Consider the following 18,470-nt stretch of genomic DNA (forward strand, 5'->3'; position numbering starts at 1 on the left):
TCCCGATCCTGGCCCGACTGCTCTGTCAACTAGGTTTCCAGGCCCAACTCAAAGTGCTGGTTTTCCCCTATAAAGCCCTAAATGTCTTAGGAGCACAATACCTTAAGGAGTGCCTCTCTCCATATGAACCTACCTGGCCCCTGCGATCATCATGCGGCCCTTCTTTGTGTGCCTCCTTGTGTTTGTTGAGTTAGATTTTGGGTTTTATTATGCACTTAGTGTTCTCATTTTGTATTTTTATGTTGTTTACCGACGTGATCTTCAGGTGAAGGGCAGTATACAAATTTAATAAATAATAAGGAAGGAGCTCAAACTCCCTCATCATTTTAGTTATCTCTTTGCAGCACAGAACTTGCCCCCAGGGCAGTTGGAGAGAGAAACAAAACAACCCAGTACTGAGGATGGTGCCAAGCTTGCTTTGCGCCTTTGTTTTCCTTTAAGTAACAGAGCTAACTTGAGTAGTCACTTTTCTTCTTGAGGACTGCCCACTTACTACTCCATAGCATAGCAACACCAAGACCAAGCACAGGAAGCTGTCTTATCCAAAATCAAATCTTTTGGTCCGCCTTGCTAAGTTTTGCACCAACTTGCAGCAACTTACACCAACTTGCAGCTGCTGTCCATGGTTTCAGATGGGATTTTCCTAGCCCTGCCTCAAGATGCCATCAGGGATGCATGCAAAGCAGATGCTTCTCCCCTGAGCTGTGGCCCTCCCCTCCCCCCTTCAACGAAACAGGGTCAGAAGAGAGGGAGAAGAGCTCCATTTTCTTCCCTGAAATAGGTTTCCCCCATAGTGTCCCAACAGCACTCAAGTCAGGCAGGGCTGGTGGCTAATGAGGAAAAAATGAAGAGTTACAGGGGCCTTGCGATGGGAACCAAAACCCAAATTTCACCAACCATTATAATCACCCTGTATTCCAAGGGTAGCCAGCATTACACTCTTCTGGTGTTCTGGACTGCAACTCCCATCATTCCTGACCATTGGGCATGTGGGCTGGGACTGATTTGACTTCTAGTCCAAAACATCTGGAGGGCAATAAATTGGCAACCTCTGCCTAATTTCAGTTCAGTTCTCTTGGTACCATCACACGTGTAATAAAAGCAGCAAGAGCCACACTGAAGTGGGAAGTAGAGTGGGTTATTGTTCATAAAAGCTTCCGCCACAACAAAACAGCTAGTTTTGTTGAGAGAAAGTGGGAGATGGAATAGAGTGGAGGACAGAAGAGAACCACAAATATGAAGGCACCTGCCAGTTCCCTTCCTCCCTTCCCAGCTGACACCAGGCACCTGTTCCTTCATACTCTCACTGCCTCACTTTGGACAACTTCCTGTCTTGGAAAGGAGGGGTTTGAAGGCTCCACACTTACACACCCTTTTTGTGGGGGCTCCATTTATATAGACTACTAGTGAATTCATTATCCAGCCACCAGACATTTTGTAGGCAGAATAGCACCATCCGAGGGAGGTACCTGCAGGTGTGGGGTAATCTTAAAATACAGTCATACCTCGGGTTGAATGTGCTTCAGGTTGAGCGCATTCGAGTTGCGCTCCGCGGCAACCCGGAAGTAACGGAGTGTGTTACTTCTGGGTTTCGCCGCTTGCGCAGGCGCTCAAAATGACGCCACGCGCATGCGCAAAAACGGCGAAAAGCGGCACGCGCAGACGTGCCATTGCTAGTTACGTTTGCTTCTGGATGCGAACAGGACTCCAGAACGGATCCTGTTCGTATCCAGAGGTACCACTGTATGCAGAAATGCAAGGGGGGGATGTATAAAACTAACACAAAACCCTTTTATAAAAATATAAATAAAGGGGGAGAAAGCCCCCAGAAGAGCTTAGTGAGATTTGAGCATGCTGTGGGGGCACAGAATGCTGGTTGGCTCTTTGGAGGAATGGAAGGGAATGAGTGGAAACCTGAACAAGAGCATTTCACACTGCAACACTTTTTAACAATAGTGGTGCAACAATAAAACTGCTAGCACATTTGCAAAGCTGAGCAGCGTCCAGTATGGTTTCAAATAGGATGGGGGACCACGTGTTGTGATTCCAGCATTGCAGGGGATTGGACTAAACGACCCGCAGGGTCCCTTCCAACACTACAATTCTATGATACATATATATATTCTGTCATGGTCATTTATATTGCTATGTGACAGGTTTTTCCTCTGTCTCAATTGTTTTTCCTCTTCTTCGGGTTCTCTGGTGTTCCTGTATTTTTGTTTTGGGATTTCCTTCCTTGACAAATCAATAAAAATCAAGTTTAAAAAAATGTCTTGTGGATATAAACCAGGCAGGTTAGCCTGCACAAATTCAACCAGATTTATAATTGTCTTCGGGATCACCTTTGGGAAATGAAAAAATTAATTTCTAAGATGCTGGTGCAACAGCAACAGCAACAGCAAGTTCAACTAACATAGTCAATGACAACTTTTAACACAGGCTCAGGGTTTTAAGAAAGGAACCCTGAACATGTAGAATGTCTGCACTCCAACCCCCTCCTCAGAACCAGACAGCTTCTTGAGTGTTTACCATCATAACTGCTATTCCAGACAGATTAGTTTCCAAGACAACAAGATCTGAACCTTGGATTTACAGCGAGGGAGAACTGAGATACATGCATATATCTAGCTCCCTTATCATCTAAATTCAACAGACACAAGAACAGACCCAAGCCTGTCAGCCAGCCTTCAGAGAATCGCCCATAGAACCAATTTAACTGCTGGCTGCATTTTTTCTTCTTTTTGCATTGATGTTTTTAAGGCTTTTTTATGTTCTCTCAGATATATATGTAGGCAAAAAACTGTTGACCAAACATTGCTAGAAAACTAATTTTAAAGAAACATGATTATGCATATCTGTTTACGAGACTCTTTCCAAAACAGTGTAAGTCACCTGACCTTAGCAAAAACAGCCTTGATCTCAGCAAACAGTCAAACCAGTGAGGACTGTGGACAGCCTAGTAACAGACAAGAGAAAAACCCTGGAGGGTGAGTTTCAAACTGTCAAGATATGTAACTGAAGATTATACTAAGAACTGGGTTTATTCAGTGCTTAGGCCTGAGGGGTTCAGAGCCATAAATGAACTACTCTAAACCCCCAAAGTTATCCAATAGAAAACTGCAATCTCAAGACAAGCCACTAGTTTTACACTAGAAGTTACTTATGTTGCCGAAATTTCCTTTAAGAAGCTATAGTTCTTGACCTCCCATGAAGAAAGGCAACATCAAAATTATCTTAGTGGATAACTTTAGCTTCATGGCTGTCCTTCCCCTTAACACAGTACATTCAAACTTAAGGCAAAATTAGAGGGAGTATGTGAGAAGGAAGGGAATTATCCCAGCACAATGCCTGTCTTGTGCTGCTTGCTTGCATTGTTTCAGGCTTCAGAGCAAATGAAAAAGCACAAACCTAAAAGGTATCCTCATCTCTTGTTTCAACCCTAGAGGCACAATTTCCTTCAGCTTCCTTCTCTCCCTCAGTGTTGATACCAACTTGCTTGCACTTAGAACATAGCAAGCTTTTCTGGTACAAAGTTGGCGAAAGGGCCACTAGCTTCGTACCACACCAGCTTCTTGGAGTTTTACGCTCAAATAGGGCATTAAGAGCAGAAGCAGAAGGGCAGGCGAGGGATGGCCAGTTCCAGCTTTGCCAGAGGTAGCAGAATCAGTCAGGAAAACAAGGCCGCTGACCAGAGTAATTGGAGAGTCCTTTATTACAGATCAGGCAGATTAAAAAGGCAGACAGTAAGGACTATGTAAACCAGAAGACTGAAACAAAAATGTACCCATTTAACTGTTTCAAAAACCATGTACGGAAAGAAGCTGAAGGAAAACACCCGAGAAGAGGCAGGTGTGCCGCCGTTCCCAGTCTGCGCTGTGCTGGTGGAGCCATTTCTCTTGCTGGTCTCCTGCTAAAGAGGAATGTTGACAGCATGCCATCTCATTCTGCTGGTACTTAATGGGACAGGCTGGCATGGATCAGAGGCACCATCACGACGAACCAGAAGCTGCTGGATGAAAAGTGACTCATGGTCAATGGTGACAGAAATGCCATGCCATGGAATGGCAGGAAGTTGCTGTTTCTGCATTTACAAGAAAGATAACAGTGGGCCCCACCAAATTCCCGCTTGGCTTTGCAGACACCAGGGCTGCTGGACTGACTGATACAAGTGAAGGACAACATCTAGGTGTTCATCAGAAATTAGTAAAACCCCACCATTTTCAGTGGCAAGGCATGGTTTCCAGTCCTAAAGCTTCAGCAAGGTCAAATCAGGAGGATTTCCCATCCATCACGTAGTAGCGATACATCAATCCCAAGACTATGGCTCCCAAAACAGGGATCAGCCAGGCTGTCCAGAAACTGAGGAAAAAGGCAAGAGGGGGGTTATAAAGTTACATTTATGTTAAATGCACTTAAAACAGGAGAATTCTTTTCTAGAATCTTTTTCTGTCATAGTTCTGTGAGCAAAGTCTTAACAATTCTATCCATTCATTTATAGGTATAGATAAAAACCTAAGGCAGTTCATTCCTGCCCAATAAGTATGGTTGCTTCAGAACTTTCCACTAGTTTCAGCCTGCATGTGGCTACCAGTTAAATACATTATCATGGCTAAGTAAGGAATCTCATACAACACAGGAGCAGCAAAGATGGCACAAGACTAGGAACTGGTCTCAGTCAAAGGTGGGTAGATTTATCTCATTTACAGATATGTAAAAATAAAATATTTATAGGACTAATTTAGATGGTCACTCCACAGATCATAGTACGTAACAACAAAGCCTAGAATGATGCATGATTAAGATGCTGGTGCAGGAGGCTGATCCATACAAATGTTGAAGCACCATAGATCTATTTAGAAACCAGGCTGACTTAGAGAAAGCTTGTTTGTTTACTCTATTGGCAGAGCAGAATACCATACCTTGATTCTTTCGAGGGAGACTTGTTTGGAACCTGAGAAGACAAAACAAACACACATTTTGTGTACATTTTATAAAACATGCAAGCTGAAATTATAGGCTACGAAATGGTCTGGTTCACATGTCATGGCAACCTATGGGTTATGGCTTGCTATGAATATTTAGCATGGCCTGGCTGGACAAATAAACCACCAGGCTTGACTTAGGGTTCCCCCCCCCCTTTCTAAACAAACCACATGCCTCAGTTTGCATGTAACACCAAGCCTTCTGGTTTGTTTGTTTCTGTGCTAGCCAGGTTGGAGTAAATTGGGAGTGATTAAGCAGCCTGCACCAGCTTTCTGCTTATTTACAATATACCATGGTTTATTGTTTACTGTGACATATGACCAGTCCAATTTGAGCAAAGGTGGATAATAGCATTGAGATGACTTTGGAAGAGGGAACAAATGGGAGGATTGTTTTTTGGATCTTCATTCTCTGCCCTGGTTCTTCACATATTCATTTACTCTCTCAACATGTTCCATTCTTCCCAACAACTATGTCTGGGCACACATTTAGTTTTTCTTCAGTCCCTCTTCCATGTTCTATAAGTACTTGGGCACTTTTCATAGGGAAGCTCTTCAGGCATCCCCAACCTTCGGCCCTCCAGATGTTTTGGGCTACAATTCTGATTATCCCTGACCACTGGTCCTGTTAGCTAGGGATCATGGGAGTTGTAGGCCAAAACATCTGGAGGGCCGAAGATTGGGGATGCCTGTCTTAGACAATCACTGTTTGCCAGTTGCTGTGTGTTCCTTTGCTTTCTTCTTTGCTGCTGTGATCAATAAGGTTCCTCTCCATGACTACAAGGCTCAGTCACCAAGCAGAGACTTCCCATAACAATACAAGCCATATGTTGTGCTGCTTTTTTGCCTTTGCTTGTTGGCCTGAATTTTGAGTTCCCCACTGTTCACCATCCAGACATGTCTTAACAGCAACTCTATGTCAAGCACACAGCTTGGTGTCCTTAAGACACATTCCACATACTGGCTTAGCCTCACACCCAGCAGCCACACATGAACTCTTCATTACAAGCACAACACTTGGCCTCAATTCAAAATGAGACATCATGAAAAGCCAGTCTGAGCAATTGCCTCTCCATGCAATGGAGGAAGTTACAAAAAGGTGCCTTTGCCTTTAAGATGTGAATAGTTCCCTTATTGCAAAGCTGCAAATGCCAAGTGACAGCAGCATCATTGTGAAAAGGGCTGTCTAAAGCAGTGCTGTTCACCGGCCAAATCTCCTAGCCAAGCGTGAAGAGAAGCCAATTGTTAAACATGCACATAACTCCTTAATGAGATTCCATTTAACACTCCCAGTGCCAGCGCCAGCCCTAAGCCTTCCTTTGGCACCCATCCCATGTGTCTCCAATCTGTCGCTTGAGCTCTGAGCAGCAATGCTAAAGGGTGCTTGCTGAAATAATATATCTTCTTTGCTTTACCAAGTTCAGGTAGCCTTTCTGTGCACCCAATGCAAGCAGCTTGGCCACAAAGAGTGGCTGCCATTCTCTCTTGTACCTCGTGTTTGGCAGATCCAGGACAGGAGACCTCTTTGCTTCTTGTAGCAAAGATAAGAAACTGGGATGGGGCAAAAAAGCCCAGGGGAGAGGAGAATCTTATCCAACTCCCCTTGGAGGATGCAGGCACAAGCCAAGAGGGATTGTATGGCAAGAAGTGACTATCAAATACTTGTTCTTAATTTATTTATAATTTGTATTCACCTTTAGAAAACCATATGTATTTACAAAGAAAAGTTAAGGAAAAATAAAGAAATTGCAAGTATTACATTAAAAATAATGGTATATATTATGTCATCTCTTATAAATATTTTGGATCATGTCAAGACTGTGCCTTGTTATACCTATCTTCAATAAACATTGCCCAATTCTGTCTGAACTTATTAAGTTTCTACAGAAACAGAACCTTGTTTTTAACTTGTTAAAATTACGACGGCCTGTGGCAGTGCAAATAAATATACTGACCATGAAAAATGTTGTGAGTCTAAGACACCAAGCACAGAAGCAATTTGCTTGCAGTATTGTACTATGTGGTAGGTTATATGACTGCTGTTTGTTTCTACATGCAAAGGTTATTGAAAAAGGGAAGGCTACAAGAAGACTGGGAGAATTCTCTCTTTCTCTCTCTCTCTCTCTCTCTCTCTCTCTCTCTCTCTCTCACACACACACACACACACACACACACACTCACTCAGTATTACAGCATACAGCAACCAACTGTGCTAGCTAGGAATGATGTGGGTTGTAGTCAAAAATATCTAAAGGACATCAGAATGGGGAAGGCTGAAATACAGAATATCAGAGCAGATATCAAAGATGGAAGTACTACTGCCAAAACAAGGAATTTTTACCTGCCTCTAGGAGTTGCCCTACTTCTGTTGATCAAAGAGATTGTTCAATACAGAAATTATAGATGGTTACTTTCAGGGGGACTGTATGACAAAGAGTCTTCCCATCATTCCCCCCCTATAAAATAGCCCAACATAAAGTGGAAAAAGAGATGTCCAAGAGAAATCCACTAATCTGCATTCAACCTACAGATTAAGCAATGCTATATTTCAGAGGTAGCGGCAATAAGACAGTTGCATTTGTGGTGAAAAGCTAAGAACCTTGTGGAAAGTTGAGAAGAGATGCTAAGAGACTTAAGGACCAACAACACTGAGCTGAATTCCACAGGCTGAGACATGAAGCTGGAAGGACAATGCAGCAGACCGTCTGAGGTGCCCCTGTAAGTCAGAGAGGTCTGCTTTGGAAACCAAGAAAAGCCTTTAGCAAACAGAAACTTGCCGCACCACCAAAGAAACCCAATCCATGAGCGGGAAGGGTGCTGTTCCAGTAAGGGCAATTTAGAAATAGCCACATTTTTTGGTGGCTACTCATGACAGACAATGACATCAGCAGAGAGAGAGACAGCACAAACAGAGAAGTCTTAAGAAGAGATCCAAGTCTATATCAAGTCAATCCAATCAAAGGCTTTCTGTGAAGAAAGCACTATAGCCCTCAGTATTGAAGGCCCTCTCCAATGGATCCCTGTTGCGATTCTAAAAGCCCCCTCTCTCTACCCCAATCAGCTCTCTCCCTCCACTTCACCATATTCCTAGTCTGCCCATTTTGTATGAGCTGATTTCTTGTGGGCCGTCTATCTCTTTTTGTTCCCTTCTCCTCACACCAAGCCACCTCCTGCCATGCCACTATTGCGGGGGGGGGGGGGAGGTAAAGGACCCCTGGATGGTTAAGTCTAGTCAAAGGCAACTATGGGGTGTGGCGCTCATCTTGCTTCACACTAAGAGAGCCACCGTTTTCCACAGACAGCTTTCTGGGTCACGTGGCCAGCATGACTAAACGGCTTCTGGCGCAACAGGACACCGTGACAAGTGCCAGAGTGCATGAAAATGCTGTTTACCTGCCCACCGTAGCAGTACCTATTTATCTATTCACACTGGTATGCTTTTGAGCACAGCATACTTTTGAGTGGATGGCGCTGTGGTCTAAACCACTGAGCCTCTTTAGCTTGCCGATCAAAAGGTCAGTGGTTTGAACCTGCTCAAGGGGGTGAGCTCCCAGTGCTCTGTCCCAGCTCCTGCAAATACCACTATCTATGCCTGGATCAAACTCCCACTCTCTATAGCTATGAAGGCCCTTCCTCCATGTCTCCTTACCACTGGAAGAGGCAATGCCTGCATTGGCCCCCAGGTGAAGGGGCCATTTTCCTTCTTTAGCCATGATAATTTTATTTATTTTTTAAAAAGGAAAAAGCAGGACTAAACACTACTAAACACATTGAGTTTTCCCCTACAGAAGATATCATTAGCTTTTGAGACTCACACAAGTTGCTTTTGCTGAGCAAACAAAAGCAACCCCTTTGGTTAGGCCTGGCAGAGGAAGAAAAGACACAAAACAGGCTCAAAGGCTTGAGGAGCAGAGGGGGGAGGGGGTACCTCAAGTTCTGCAGAGGCAACGGAGACAGAAAACACAGGGGCCATTTAAATATGACATATATGCAAAGGACTAGCACTCATTTGTTGGCTCTGCTACAAAAGGACCATGGTCTCCTATGTAAACAGTCCAGAAAATTATGATGCAAACCATGCCATCAGGATCCTGAAAGGGGAAAACAGGACTCCCTTTCAGGGCAAGTAAAGTGTAGGTGGGGGAATCTGTGTAAAGGCAGAGGACCAGAAACGTCATCAGCTTCTTCCTCAGTGTCTAAACCCTTCTTTTAGTAATTGATTCAAGTAAGCCATTAACAATGCAGAGCAGACAGAAGTCATTTCCAAATAATAGGGTATGCCTGGGCACATTTCTTCAGATGGGCCAACCAGGGCTTTGCTCCAGGGATAGGGCTGAGGCCACCCACAGTACTCCATGCCTCTCCTCAGGAAAAAAACCTCCACTTGTCAGAAAGGAGTGACACCTAGACAAGATTTAAGTGGGACTCACTTTTTCTTTCTTTGCAATGTTCCTGCCACAAAAGTTTGCCTGGCATTCTTCTTATGAAAAAAAGTACAAACATGTTTGCATGCCTGTAGAATTTTGTTTTTTTCCTGTCTCCCCCCCCCCTTCAAAATGGGGACCTATACGTAGAAAACCCAGTAACTGTCATGTTGACTTGCATCAAACTGCAGTAACCAAACTAGCCACGCTCATCTAGCTAACACACACACACACTACATATTTCCTTGTGCACCAGTCACTCTGAAACTTTAAATCTGGGTGGTTCTATAAATGAAACTACTGCAATGTGTTTTTATGTTTGTAGGAAAAACATTGTGAACTCTTTTTCTCACCCAGGTATCATAAATCACAGAAAGGTATTGACTTTACAGCTTCCCGAGACACTAACACAACACATGAAGGACAGGGAGTGGGTGTAATCCATATAAAGTCATTTCCAACTCTGGACCAAGAAGCAAGGCAGCAGAGAAGCTACTTAGGTCTTCTGTGAATAACCTGAGGTTGCTCCCTGGTGGCAGAGGGGCACATCTCTGGGCAAAGTGTAGCACAGAATCAAATGCTTAAGTTCTCAGGACAAATTCAACAAGTTGTTGGCTGGGACCTCATGCTCACCCCAAGCCTTTGTTGACACAAGTCAGGGAGCATGATGAGAGAGAGAGGATAATACACAGAATGGGCTTCGAGTTAGGTAGGAGAAATGTTATAATCCTTTCATCGTAAATGATTGAACTGCTGGACACCACACAGTGGGACTTGGGCAACCCATAATGACTGTGTTTACATAGCCAGCGGATGGCTCCCACTGCTCCTCTCCAATCGTGGGAACTGCTGTTCAATGACAGGATCAGAATTCTCCCAACAACTGCAACACTGAGTTTGCCAGGTCAGCTTGCTGGGAAGGGGCTGCTCAGGTATTCCGATGTGTTCCATACCTAGAGTGCTTTCAGCCCCACCCACTCAACCAGCTACAATTGAAAGCTGTTGTGTGCACAACAAGGAAATCCTCTCTCCTCCAGCAAAGGTAAACAGTCCTGAAACCCAGGACCTTTAACCCAGAACTGAATATCTTGTGAGGGAAGTAAGAAGAGCCCTGCAGCTACTGCTGGATCAGGCTGAAGGGGGCCCAGCAGACTCTTTCCTACAGTGGCCAACCATATGTCCCATCAAGAAGTTCCCAAGGGAGGACAAGGGAGTTGGTAGCCCAGAGGGACTAAGCACCAGGTCTTTTGCATCAGGCCCCAAATCTTCTGCTTCCTTCAGTCATTTAATAAACTTAACACACACACTGCCCAGAGACACCTACACATATAAATTAGCATATGCACATTTTCATTCCACATCCTTTAAAGACCTAACAACAACCCTAGTAAGACCAACAATCCATTCTTATTCAACTTCCCCGGCAACTTGTACTCTGAGGAATATCACCTCTGAACACAGATAGGCATTGATCTGCCTGTACAGTGCTACAGACAATTTTATAGTCAAGTTTGAAGGCAGCATGGCACAGAACCACTGCGGAAGGAGAGTTCTTCATTGAACTGAAGCCCCAAGGCAGAAAGAAAGGATGTGAGAGGCAGAACACACAACCTGCAGCCAGAACACCAGTGGCCTTGGGCTCTCTAGAGCAGTGTTACCCAACCTTGGGCCTCCAGCTGCTTTTGAACTACAATTCCCATCATCCCTGACCACTGGTCTTGCTAGCTAGGGATGATGGGAGTTGTAGTCCAAAAACAGCTGGAGGTCCAAGGTTGGGAAACACTGCTCTAGAGGAAAAGGCCCACAGACAGCACCCCCATCCCCACTCTGACCAATTAAGGGCAGAAACCAACCAAACACTCCGAGTGCAACAGGGCAGCTCTCATTGCAGCACCCTATGTTCAGCTGTTTTACCACTGCTGAAGTCAAAGTGAGGTGAGCTCTGCTCACTGAGGAGTAGGTGCATTCTACTAACACAACATGCCCATTCTCACTGCACCTTTTCAAGTGCCCCAAAACCTTTTCCATGCTAGAATAAAGGGAGGTAGGGGAGATCACCAGGATAGTGACTTACCTTGGAGGCATTAGGATTACGGTCACACTGTTGAGAGAAGAAAAGGAAGAGAAAGAAGAGAAAGTATGTTAAGCTCCTGGAAAAAAAATCTTTCTGGTGTGCAAGAAAGAGCCCAAGCCCCCTGAGGTACCTGGCATCCTTCACCTCTCACTCCCAGAAATGAACTGGGAGCAAAGTTCTTATTTAATAAAACCAGGACATTAGAGCTGCCTTGCCAACCTGGTACTCTCTAGTTGTTTTGGATGACAACTCCCACCAGCCCCAGCTTGCATGGTCATACTTTCTACTCCAACACAGTTGTGCTGGCTGGGGCTTATGGGAGTTGTAGTCCAAAACTGGAGGGCAGGAGGCGAGCAAAGGCTGAGTTCAAGTTATTTGAGAGCACATGCTGCTACATTAATCAGCTCCCCCACCCAAACCCACACAAGCTCTTTGACAAAAGAGGCAAGGAATAGTTTGTGCCTCACCTTCTCTCTGGAGCTCCACAGCCTGTACCCAAAGGTGGATATTCTTATTAAATAAAAGCTACAAACATTCCCAATCCCCCCCCATACTAGGACCTCACCGGATGAACCTCTCCTATAAGGTATTGGTCAAGCATCTCTCGGGCATCCATAGAGTGGCCAACGTCTTCAAAGTTCTCAGTGGCATCTTTACCAGCTTGTTCAAGCAGAACCTCCTCTCCACCTGGATGCTGCAAAGAACAACAACATAGGAACTATGAAAAAGAAAAGCAGCAAGAAAAACACACCAGCTTCTCTTCCTCAGCATATACACAACTGACAACCCAAGGCATGTCCCACTGAACTCAGTGGGAATAATATCCAAGTAGACATGCAAAGGATTGCACTCGGTTGAATCCTATACTTATCTAATCAGAAGTAAGTCCTTATGAATTCAATGGGACTTGCTCTCAGGTAAGTGTAGTTGGATTGCAGCCTTAATGTCCCATCTCCACTATGGGAAGCCTCAAGAATTCCATCCAGTTTCTTTAAACATGCTTGAAAAATTAAGGCCCTGGCCATCCAAGAACCCGGAAGCCTAGTAGTGGCAAGCAAGAGGTCCGCAGATTTTACTCCTTCTATCCATGGTCAGGAAATGCATTAATGTTGGTCCCTTAAACACACATCAGGTGCCTGGAGATTTACAGTACTGTATTTCTATTTTAATCATGTGCAGCCTTGAGTATTCTTTGATATAAATGTAAGATAAAATAATAAAAGAAAACAAATGCAATGTTTTTCAGCACCACTTAAGACCCATCTGATTTTTTAAAACTGTACCTCTGATATTAACAGCCATTTTTCCACCCAAGGACACCCATCTGCTCTGGTCCAGAACAACTGTGGGAACCACCAGGTTGGCAAAGGGTGAGTTAAAGAGTGGGATGCAGGGTTGCCAGGATGAGCGAAGCTAGAATCGCTATGATTACTATGGTGCTTTCTGGTTCCACAGATGCAAGGAATGAGCACATGTTTTACATGCAAAAAGTCCCAGGTTCAATCCCTGCTGGCATCTTTGGTTAAAACAAAAACCCTTTACCTGATCCCAACATGTACAGTGGCAGGCCGGAAGAGAGCATTCTCTAGGACAGCCCCATAGCTATTGAATTCCCTCCTCACATAGATGTGTCTGCCTTCATTATACAGCTTTTGTCATTGTTGAAAATGTACCTCTTTATCCAGGCCTTCAACATCTGATTATCTGTCTGTCTGTCTGTCTGTCTGTCTGTCTGCATTTGTACTCAAATTGATTTTTGGTCTTTTATCACTTGTGTGTATGTTTGTCTCCCTGGGCACCCTTAGAAGGAAGATATATAAATTCAATAAATAAATGTTTTAGGGCCCACCCTATACTTCTGATTCAAAGTTGTTTTTAACTATATTTTACATTGCTGCAACCCATCCTGGGACCGTATGGTGAAGGGCAGGTAAGAAATCTAAATAATAGCAATAATAGTGGACAGATACTTGCAGCTGGAATAAATAGTGTGAGGCTAGGTGGTCAATTGCCTGATGTGCTAAAAGGAGAAGCTTCCTACACTATCTGTGTTTTACTTCCAATAGTTTGGACTCCTGCCACCTCTCCCTTGGGTTGTAGATGCCACTGACTTTTGGCAGAGCAGGAGCCACATATACAGCATCTCAGGTCAGAGAGTACAATGCAGTCAAAACATGCCCAGGCACACCTTCAATGTGCTAGAAGGATCCCTGGGGTGGATTTTGCTCCCAGGGTAAAAAAAAGAAGAAGCCTCCAAGGGAGAGGCAGGGGGCAGAGGTGATGAGAGTAATCTCTGATTGACGTCATCAGCTTCCCCCTTTGGCAGCTCACATTTCTCCCCAGAATGACACAAGAGGTGTGGACACTGAAGGCCTTAGAAATGGACAACAAGCGAAAAGGGCTTGATTTAAGCCACCAGCAACTGACTTCTTTCCTTTGTCTTTATGAACTGCAAAGTTAAGGATGGGCATGGAAAGAAGTTAAGCAAAGCTTATTTGAGAATGGATAGTATTCAGCCCAAACTAATCTCTCAGGTATTGAATCTGGTTTCCATACTACCAGAGAGAAGGACAGAGAAGACAAATACAAAGGTAGCTTTTGAATTAGGCTAGTGTGTGTCATGCTGCCTTAAGTTCTTGGTATCTTCTGGTTTTAAGTTTCTCCTTAAAGAACAGTTTTGGCGTTCCATGTCACTTAGAAAAGCTGGATCAGTAAGATAGATGATCTGATATACAGTCAGTTTGAGAAGTTGAATTCATCCACAGCCAAAAGGCCATTTACATCCAGAAAAATTTTCTCCAAGTGATCAAGAAGACAGTAGAGAACAGAATGCCAAACCAAGTTGGATGCCCAGCAAAGATGCCCCCAGCCTAGGCAAGAATAGGAACCCAAAGCTCTTTGCCGGAGCTAATGCTATTCAGACGTTGATTTTTAAATCTTCCAAAGTCTCATAGCAACTTGCATTTAGAGCAGGAGACATAGTGAGGGCCCAGAATTTGGCACACAAGAGAAGGGGCACAGAAGCAAGCATTCCTGTGCATCCTCCCTTGAAATACATTATGGGTACCCAGCTGGTGTTCACAGGCAGCTTCTGAGCTACCCAGGAATTCAATTCCTAGCTTTCTGGAGCTCCAGGTCTCCCTCATTCCAATGTGCTTCTATCACATGAAAGTCTAATGTCTCATTCTTTAATATGCAATCTTTGCTGCAACATTACTAAACAGAATTGGATTTATGTAATCCCTGCTGCAATTGGCAGGCTTCAAGGACTAAATCAGCATCTGGCCCGTTGACCGACAAGCCGCTGGAGCCCCAGGAGCAGAACACAATTATCTCTTTGCAAAGAGGCCTCCTCTGCTTTACGCAACAAGCCTGTGGTAGCACTTCAGGCTGAACCACAATCTCACTCATGTATCATGCAGCAAGAAAGCACAAAGAGTTTCAGGTTGAAGAACGTTGCAGTACAATCGCTAAAATAGGCAGAAAGATCAATAAGTGGTCCTCCAAGACTACAGCAATTTTCAAGCAGTCCATGGGGGAAGATGTTTGGGAATTACTGAACTAACTAGGAGTCTGAAAGGTACTATCTACAGCTTCAACATAAGACCCACAGAAAGCACTTCTCTTTCCTTGTGAGCTCATCCATCCTTTCAAAACAGTAAAAGAGGCCTTGGTTAAACTCACACACAGGCACACAAGTGTAAAATACACAGCGGGGTCTTCTCAGTGGCGGCCTCAATCCATTAGACTGCCTTATCAAAGAAGCCAAAGCATGTAAGTAGCTAGTAATTGGCCTAAAGGCATTTTATATTAGGACAAACCTATGAGGCTCTTTTGCAAATTTACGATGTTTTCATTAAATTTCCTTTTATCTCTGTGATTACCTATAGATTTTTTTAAAATGAAGCACTAATTACTTTAATATAGTTTTATGTTGCTTTTATGTAGTGATTGTTAACTGCTCTGGATAGGCAATAAAAAGAGGTCTAGAAACTTAAGTGAAATAAACAGTAATTTAGACCACCCACAGTCCTCAGTCTCCAGACTACCTTTTTTGCAGATGGTATTGCAATCTAGATCTGATTCAGACTATGGTGTGGATGTGCATTTACCAGAAGCTTAAGACTTTTTCTTGTCTTGTCTTGTCTTAAGACTCTGTGGACTGCTGGGAAGGGGTAAGAGGAAAGTGATCATGTGTGTCTGTGCACACACAATTCCACCCCCAACCCTCTTAATCAGTACTTCTGGGAAGTAAACAGCAACTTCAAAGTCACTGAGTAGCCAGAATTGGGAATTAGCTCATAAGCAGTTGAGGAATTAATCAGACTTAAGACAATATTATATGTTAGATACCAGGCACTGAAATATGGATATTTCCAATACAGTGGCCATTTACCTTGCTTTTTAAAATACTGGCATCTATTAGGTATTTTGGAAAATGGTTTGTCTGGTTGCTATGCATTTGGAAACCTCTTAAGACACATTTGGAAACCAAATTTTGCAAAATGGTTCCTGAGATCAAGGATGTGTCTTTTATCTTTGTTTGGGTACAATGGGAAGCCATTTGAAATCAAGATGGCACACTGAACTAGACGTTTCAAAACTGCACTGATGTTTTGATTTCTTAGAATTCCTGAGCAATTCCAGGTACAAGGCTGCTAGCAGTTAATAATTATTTCTATAAACATGTTAGTGTTCCAAATAGTTGAAAATCCTTTTCATATAAATGTTCACATCAACCCTGTGAGATCCTAAATCTTAATAGAGGCTGCAACATAAGATATGTTCACACAGAGGGTTAGCTGAATTTTGCAAACCCTTAACAAGCATTTGCTCCTATCCTGTTCTCATTTAGAGGAGTCAATAAGTAGTTGTGTGTGCCTACAAAGCTGCCAAGTGGTCAATCCCCTGGGTCCACTAGCCTGGTACTGTCTACTTCAAGGGGAGGGGAAACTTGCAGCCTCCTAGATATTTTTGGACTGCCAGTGTGAAATAGTTGTCAGTGTGTTGAACTAGGTCATGGGAAACCAGGGTTCAAATTTTCATTTGGCTATGAAGCTCCCTGGGTGACATTGGGCAATTCACTCAGCCTAACCTACCTGACAGGGGTGTTGTGGGGATTAAATGAGGAGAACCATGTAAGCCACCTTGAGCTCCATGGAGAAAAAAGCGAGATATAAATGCAATAAAGAAGTGAATCAATGAGTTCCTATTATCCCAGGCCACTGGGATAATTAGGTCATTAGGGTTGATGGGAGTTGGGAGCCTGAAAATACTTATAGGGCCTCAGATAATTTCCTGCCCTCCCCTTTATCTAAAGTGACATGCAGTGGGTCTCCAAGGTTTTTCCTAGCCCTTTCCCCCTCACATTGGCCATCCAACATCTCAGGCAAGAATGTAAAGGTAAAGGGACCCCTGACCATTAGGTCCAGTCGTGGCCGACTCTGGGGTTGCAGCGCTCATCTCGCTTTATTGGCCAAGGGAGCCGGCGTACAGCTTCCGGGTCATGTGGCCAGCATGACTAAGCCGCTTCTGGCAAACCAGAGAAGCGCACAGAAACACAGTTTACCTTCCCGCCGGAGTGGTATCTATTTATCTACTTGCACTTTGACGTGCTTTCAAACTGCTAGGTGGGCAGGAGCAGGGACCGAGCAACGGGAGCTCACCCCATCACGGGGATTCGAACCATTGACCTTCTGATCGGCAAGTCCTAGGCTCTGTGGTTTAACCCACAGCGTCACCCGAGTCCCTTTAAAGAGTGTACTACCCTTTAAACTGGAGATGCTGCGGACTGAATCTGCATGCCTCCTACATGCAAAGCATTTGTTTTACCCCCCTTCCCATGTGGGTCCTCCAATTGACTCTGGCTGACTAGATTTACTCTCTGTGTATTGCTACTTTTTATGTATACAGTTTTAACATTTTCAAGGATAACTAAGGAAACTCAGCCCACTGAAGTTGTGGGGAGGGGGTGAACCTGCCCACAGTCTTAGAAGGAAGACAGGAGATGCTATGGCAAAGCAATGCCCTGTGTCTGTCAGGAGCTGGAAGAAGTTAGCCTGGACTTTATGACGTTGTGTTCTGTCTTTCCCAATCTACAGGCTGCTTGCAGTTGAAAGTCCAGGAGGCTGGAAGAGGCTCCGTCGGGGGCCTAGCCATCCCAACCATCACCACCCCGCATGTTTAGCCTGCAGACTAGCCTTTTCCAGCCCTCTCACCCCGTCCGGCAGAGGCCAGCTGGGGTCTCCCCTTTCGGCCCCTCCAGGCCTGGTTGGGGCCTTCATGACCTCAGCAAGGCCCCGCATCTCCCTCCTTGCTCCCAGGAAGTCCCTGGGCGGGAATGGATCCACCCACAAGCCCCCGCTGCCGTATCGCGGAAAACAGCCCCCTCTTGAGGGTGGGGGGCCTCATTTGCATAAATTTGCATAGCCACCTCGCTGAGGAAGCGGGTTACGTCATAGACGCGCCCGCTGATGACCAGCCAGGTCTCCTTGTCGGTGTTTCTCTTCGCCACTTCGTCCAGGGTGAAGACCGGCCTTCTTTCGCGCGTCTCCGGCGCGTCCCCGCCGCTACCGTGCTCCTTCATCGACCCCATTCAGACTCGCCCGCCTCGACCGAAGGGATTCTTGGGCTTCCGCGGCCGCCGTACCTTAGGCCACGCCCACTCACCAGCCAGGTGGAGAGGCGGGGGTGGGATGGGTGGAGGAGGGCATAGTGCTCAGAGGCCAATCGGAACGACGCGCCGTTGACTTTGTCAGCCAATGAAATAGTCTACTTTCATGAGGCGGCCAACGGGGGTGGGAAAGAAGGCATATTTTTCTCTTCATAAGTACGTACGACTAGAATGTGCTTCATACGGGACTTTTGAGAGGAATGGCGTCAGCGTGGACAGGCAGATAGCATATTAATTGGTTTCTAACCTGTATGGAAATGATGGATTGATTGATTGATTGATTGGGGTGTACGTTTGATATCTTCCCACTCTTCAAT

General features: G+C 44.8%; 1 protein-coding gene and 1 long non-coding RNA gene across 5 annotated transcripts; both read right to left on the minus strand.

The window, feature by feature from the left end:
- Window positions 1–3,694: 3,694 nt before the first annotated feature.
- CYB5B (cytochrome b5 type B) lies at window positions 3,695–18,230 on the minus strand. Of its 4 annotated transcripts, XR_014528349.1 has the most exons (6): window positions 17,914–18,175; window positions 12,046–12,174; window positions 11,481–11,507; window positions 4,920–4,951; window positions 4,216–4,359; window positions 3,695–4,006 (listed from the first exon to the last, which is right to left on the minus strand). XR_014528349.1 is itself a non-coding variant. In XM_083512481.1 (5 exons), exons 1-5 carry the CDS (start codon window positions 18,073–18,075, stop codon window positions 3,955–3,957), a joined length of 402 nt encoding a protein of 133 aa, XP_083368607.1. In that variant the 5' UTR covers window positions 18,076–18,230; the 3' UTR covers window positions 3,695–3,954. The 4 variants fall into 4 exon arrangements, 3 of the variants coding, with proteins under 3 accessions (XP_083368607.1, XP_083368606.1, XP_083368608.1); XM_083512481.1 differs by lacking the exon at window positions 4,216–4,359 and having other exon boundaries at window positions 17,914–18,230; XM_083512480.1 differs by having other exon boundaries at window positions 3,695–4,359; window positions 17,914–18,170.
- LOC310711046 lies at window positions 9,527–11,470 on the minus strand. The gene is made up of 2 exons (XR_014528352.1): window positions 11,190–11,470; window positions 9,527–11,045 (listed from the first exon to the last, which is right to left on the minus strand). It is a non-coding gene; the product is annotated as an uncharacterized lncRNA (long non-coding RNA).
- Window positions 18,231–18,470: the final 240 nt, after the last annotated feature.

This window comes from Podarcis liolepis (genome assembly GCF_965112155.1).
Source record: "Podarcis liolepis genome assembly, chromosome: 7".
Classification (NCBI taxonomy): Eukaryota; Metazoa; Chordata; class Lepidosauria; order Squamata; family Lacertidae; genus Podarcis; species Podarcis liolepis.

Bases quoted from the DNA above. Each gene is read 5' to 3' on its own strand.
- CYB5B (XM_083512480.1), bottom strand. From the start codon at position 18,075: ATGGGGTCGATGAAGGAGCACGGTAGCGGCGGGGACGCGCCGGAGACG. The intron at 11,508-12,045 runs GTGAGGTCCTAG...TTCTCTCAACAG, and splicing joins TTATAGGAGAGGTTCATCCG to TGTGACCGTAATCCTAATGC. The intron at 4,360-4,919 runs GTATGGTATTCT...CTTTTTCCTCAG, and splicing joins TCTCCCTCGAAAGAATCAAG to TTTCTGGACAGCCTGGCTGA.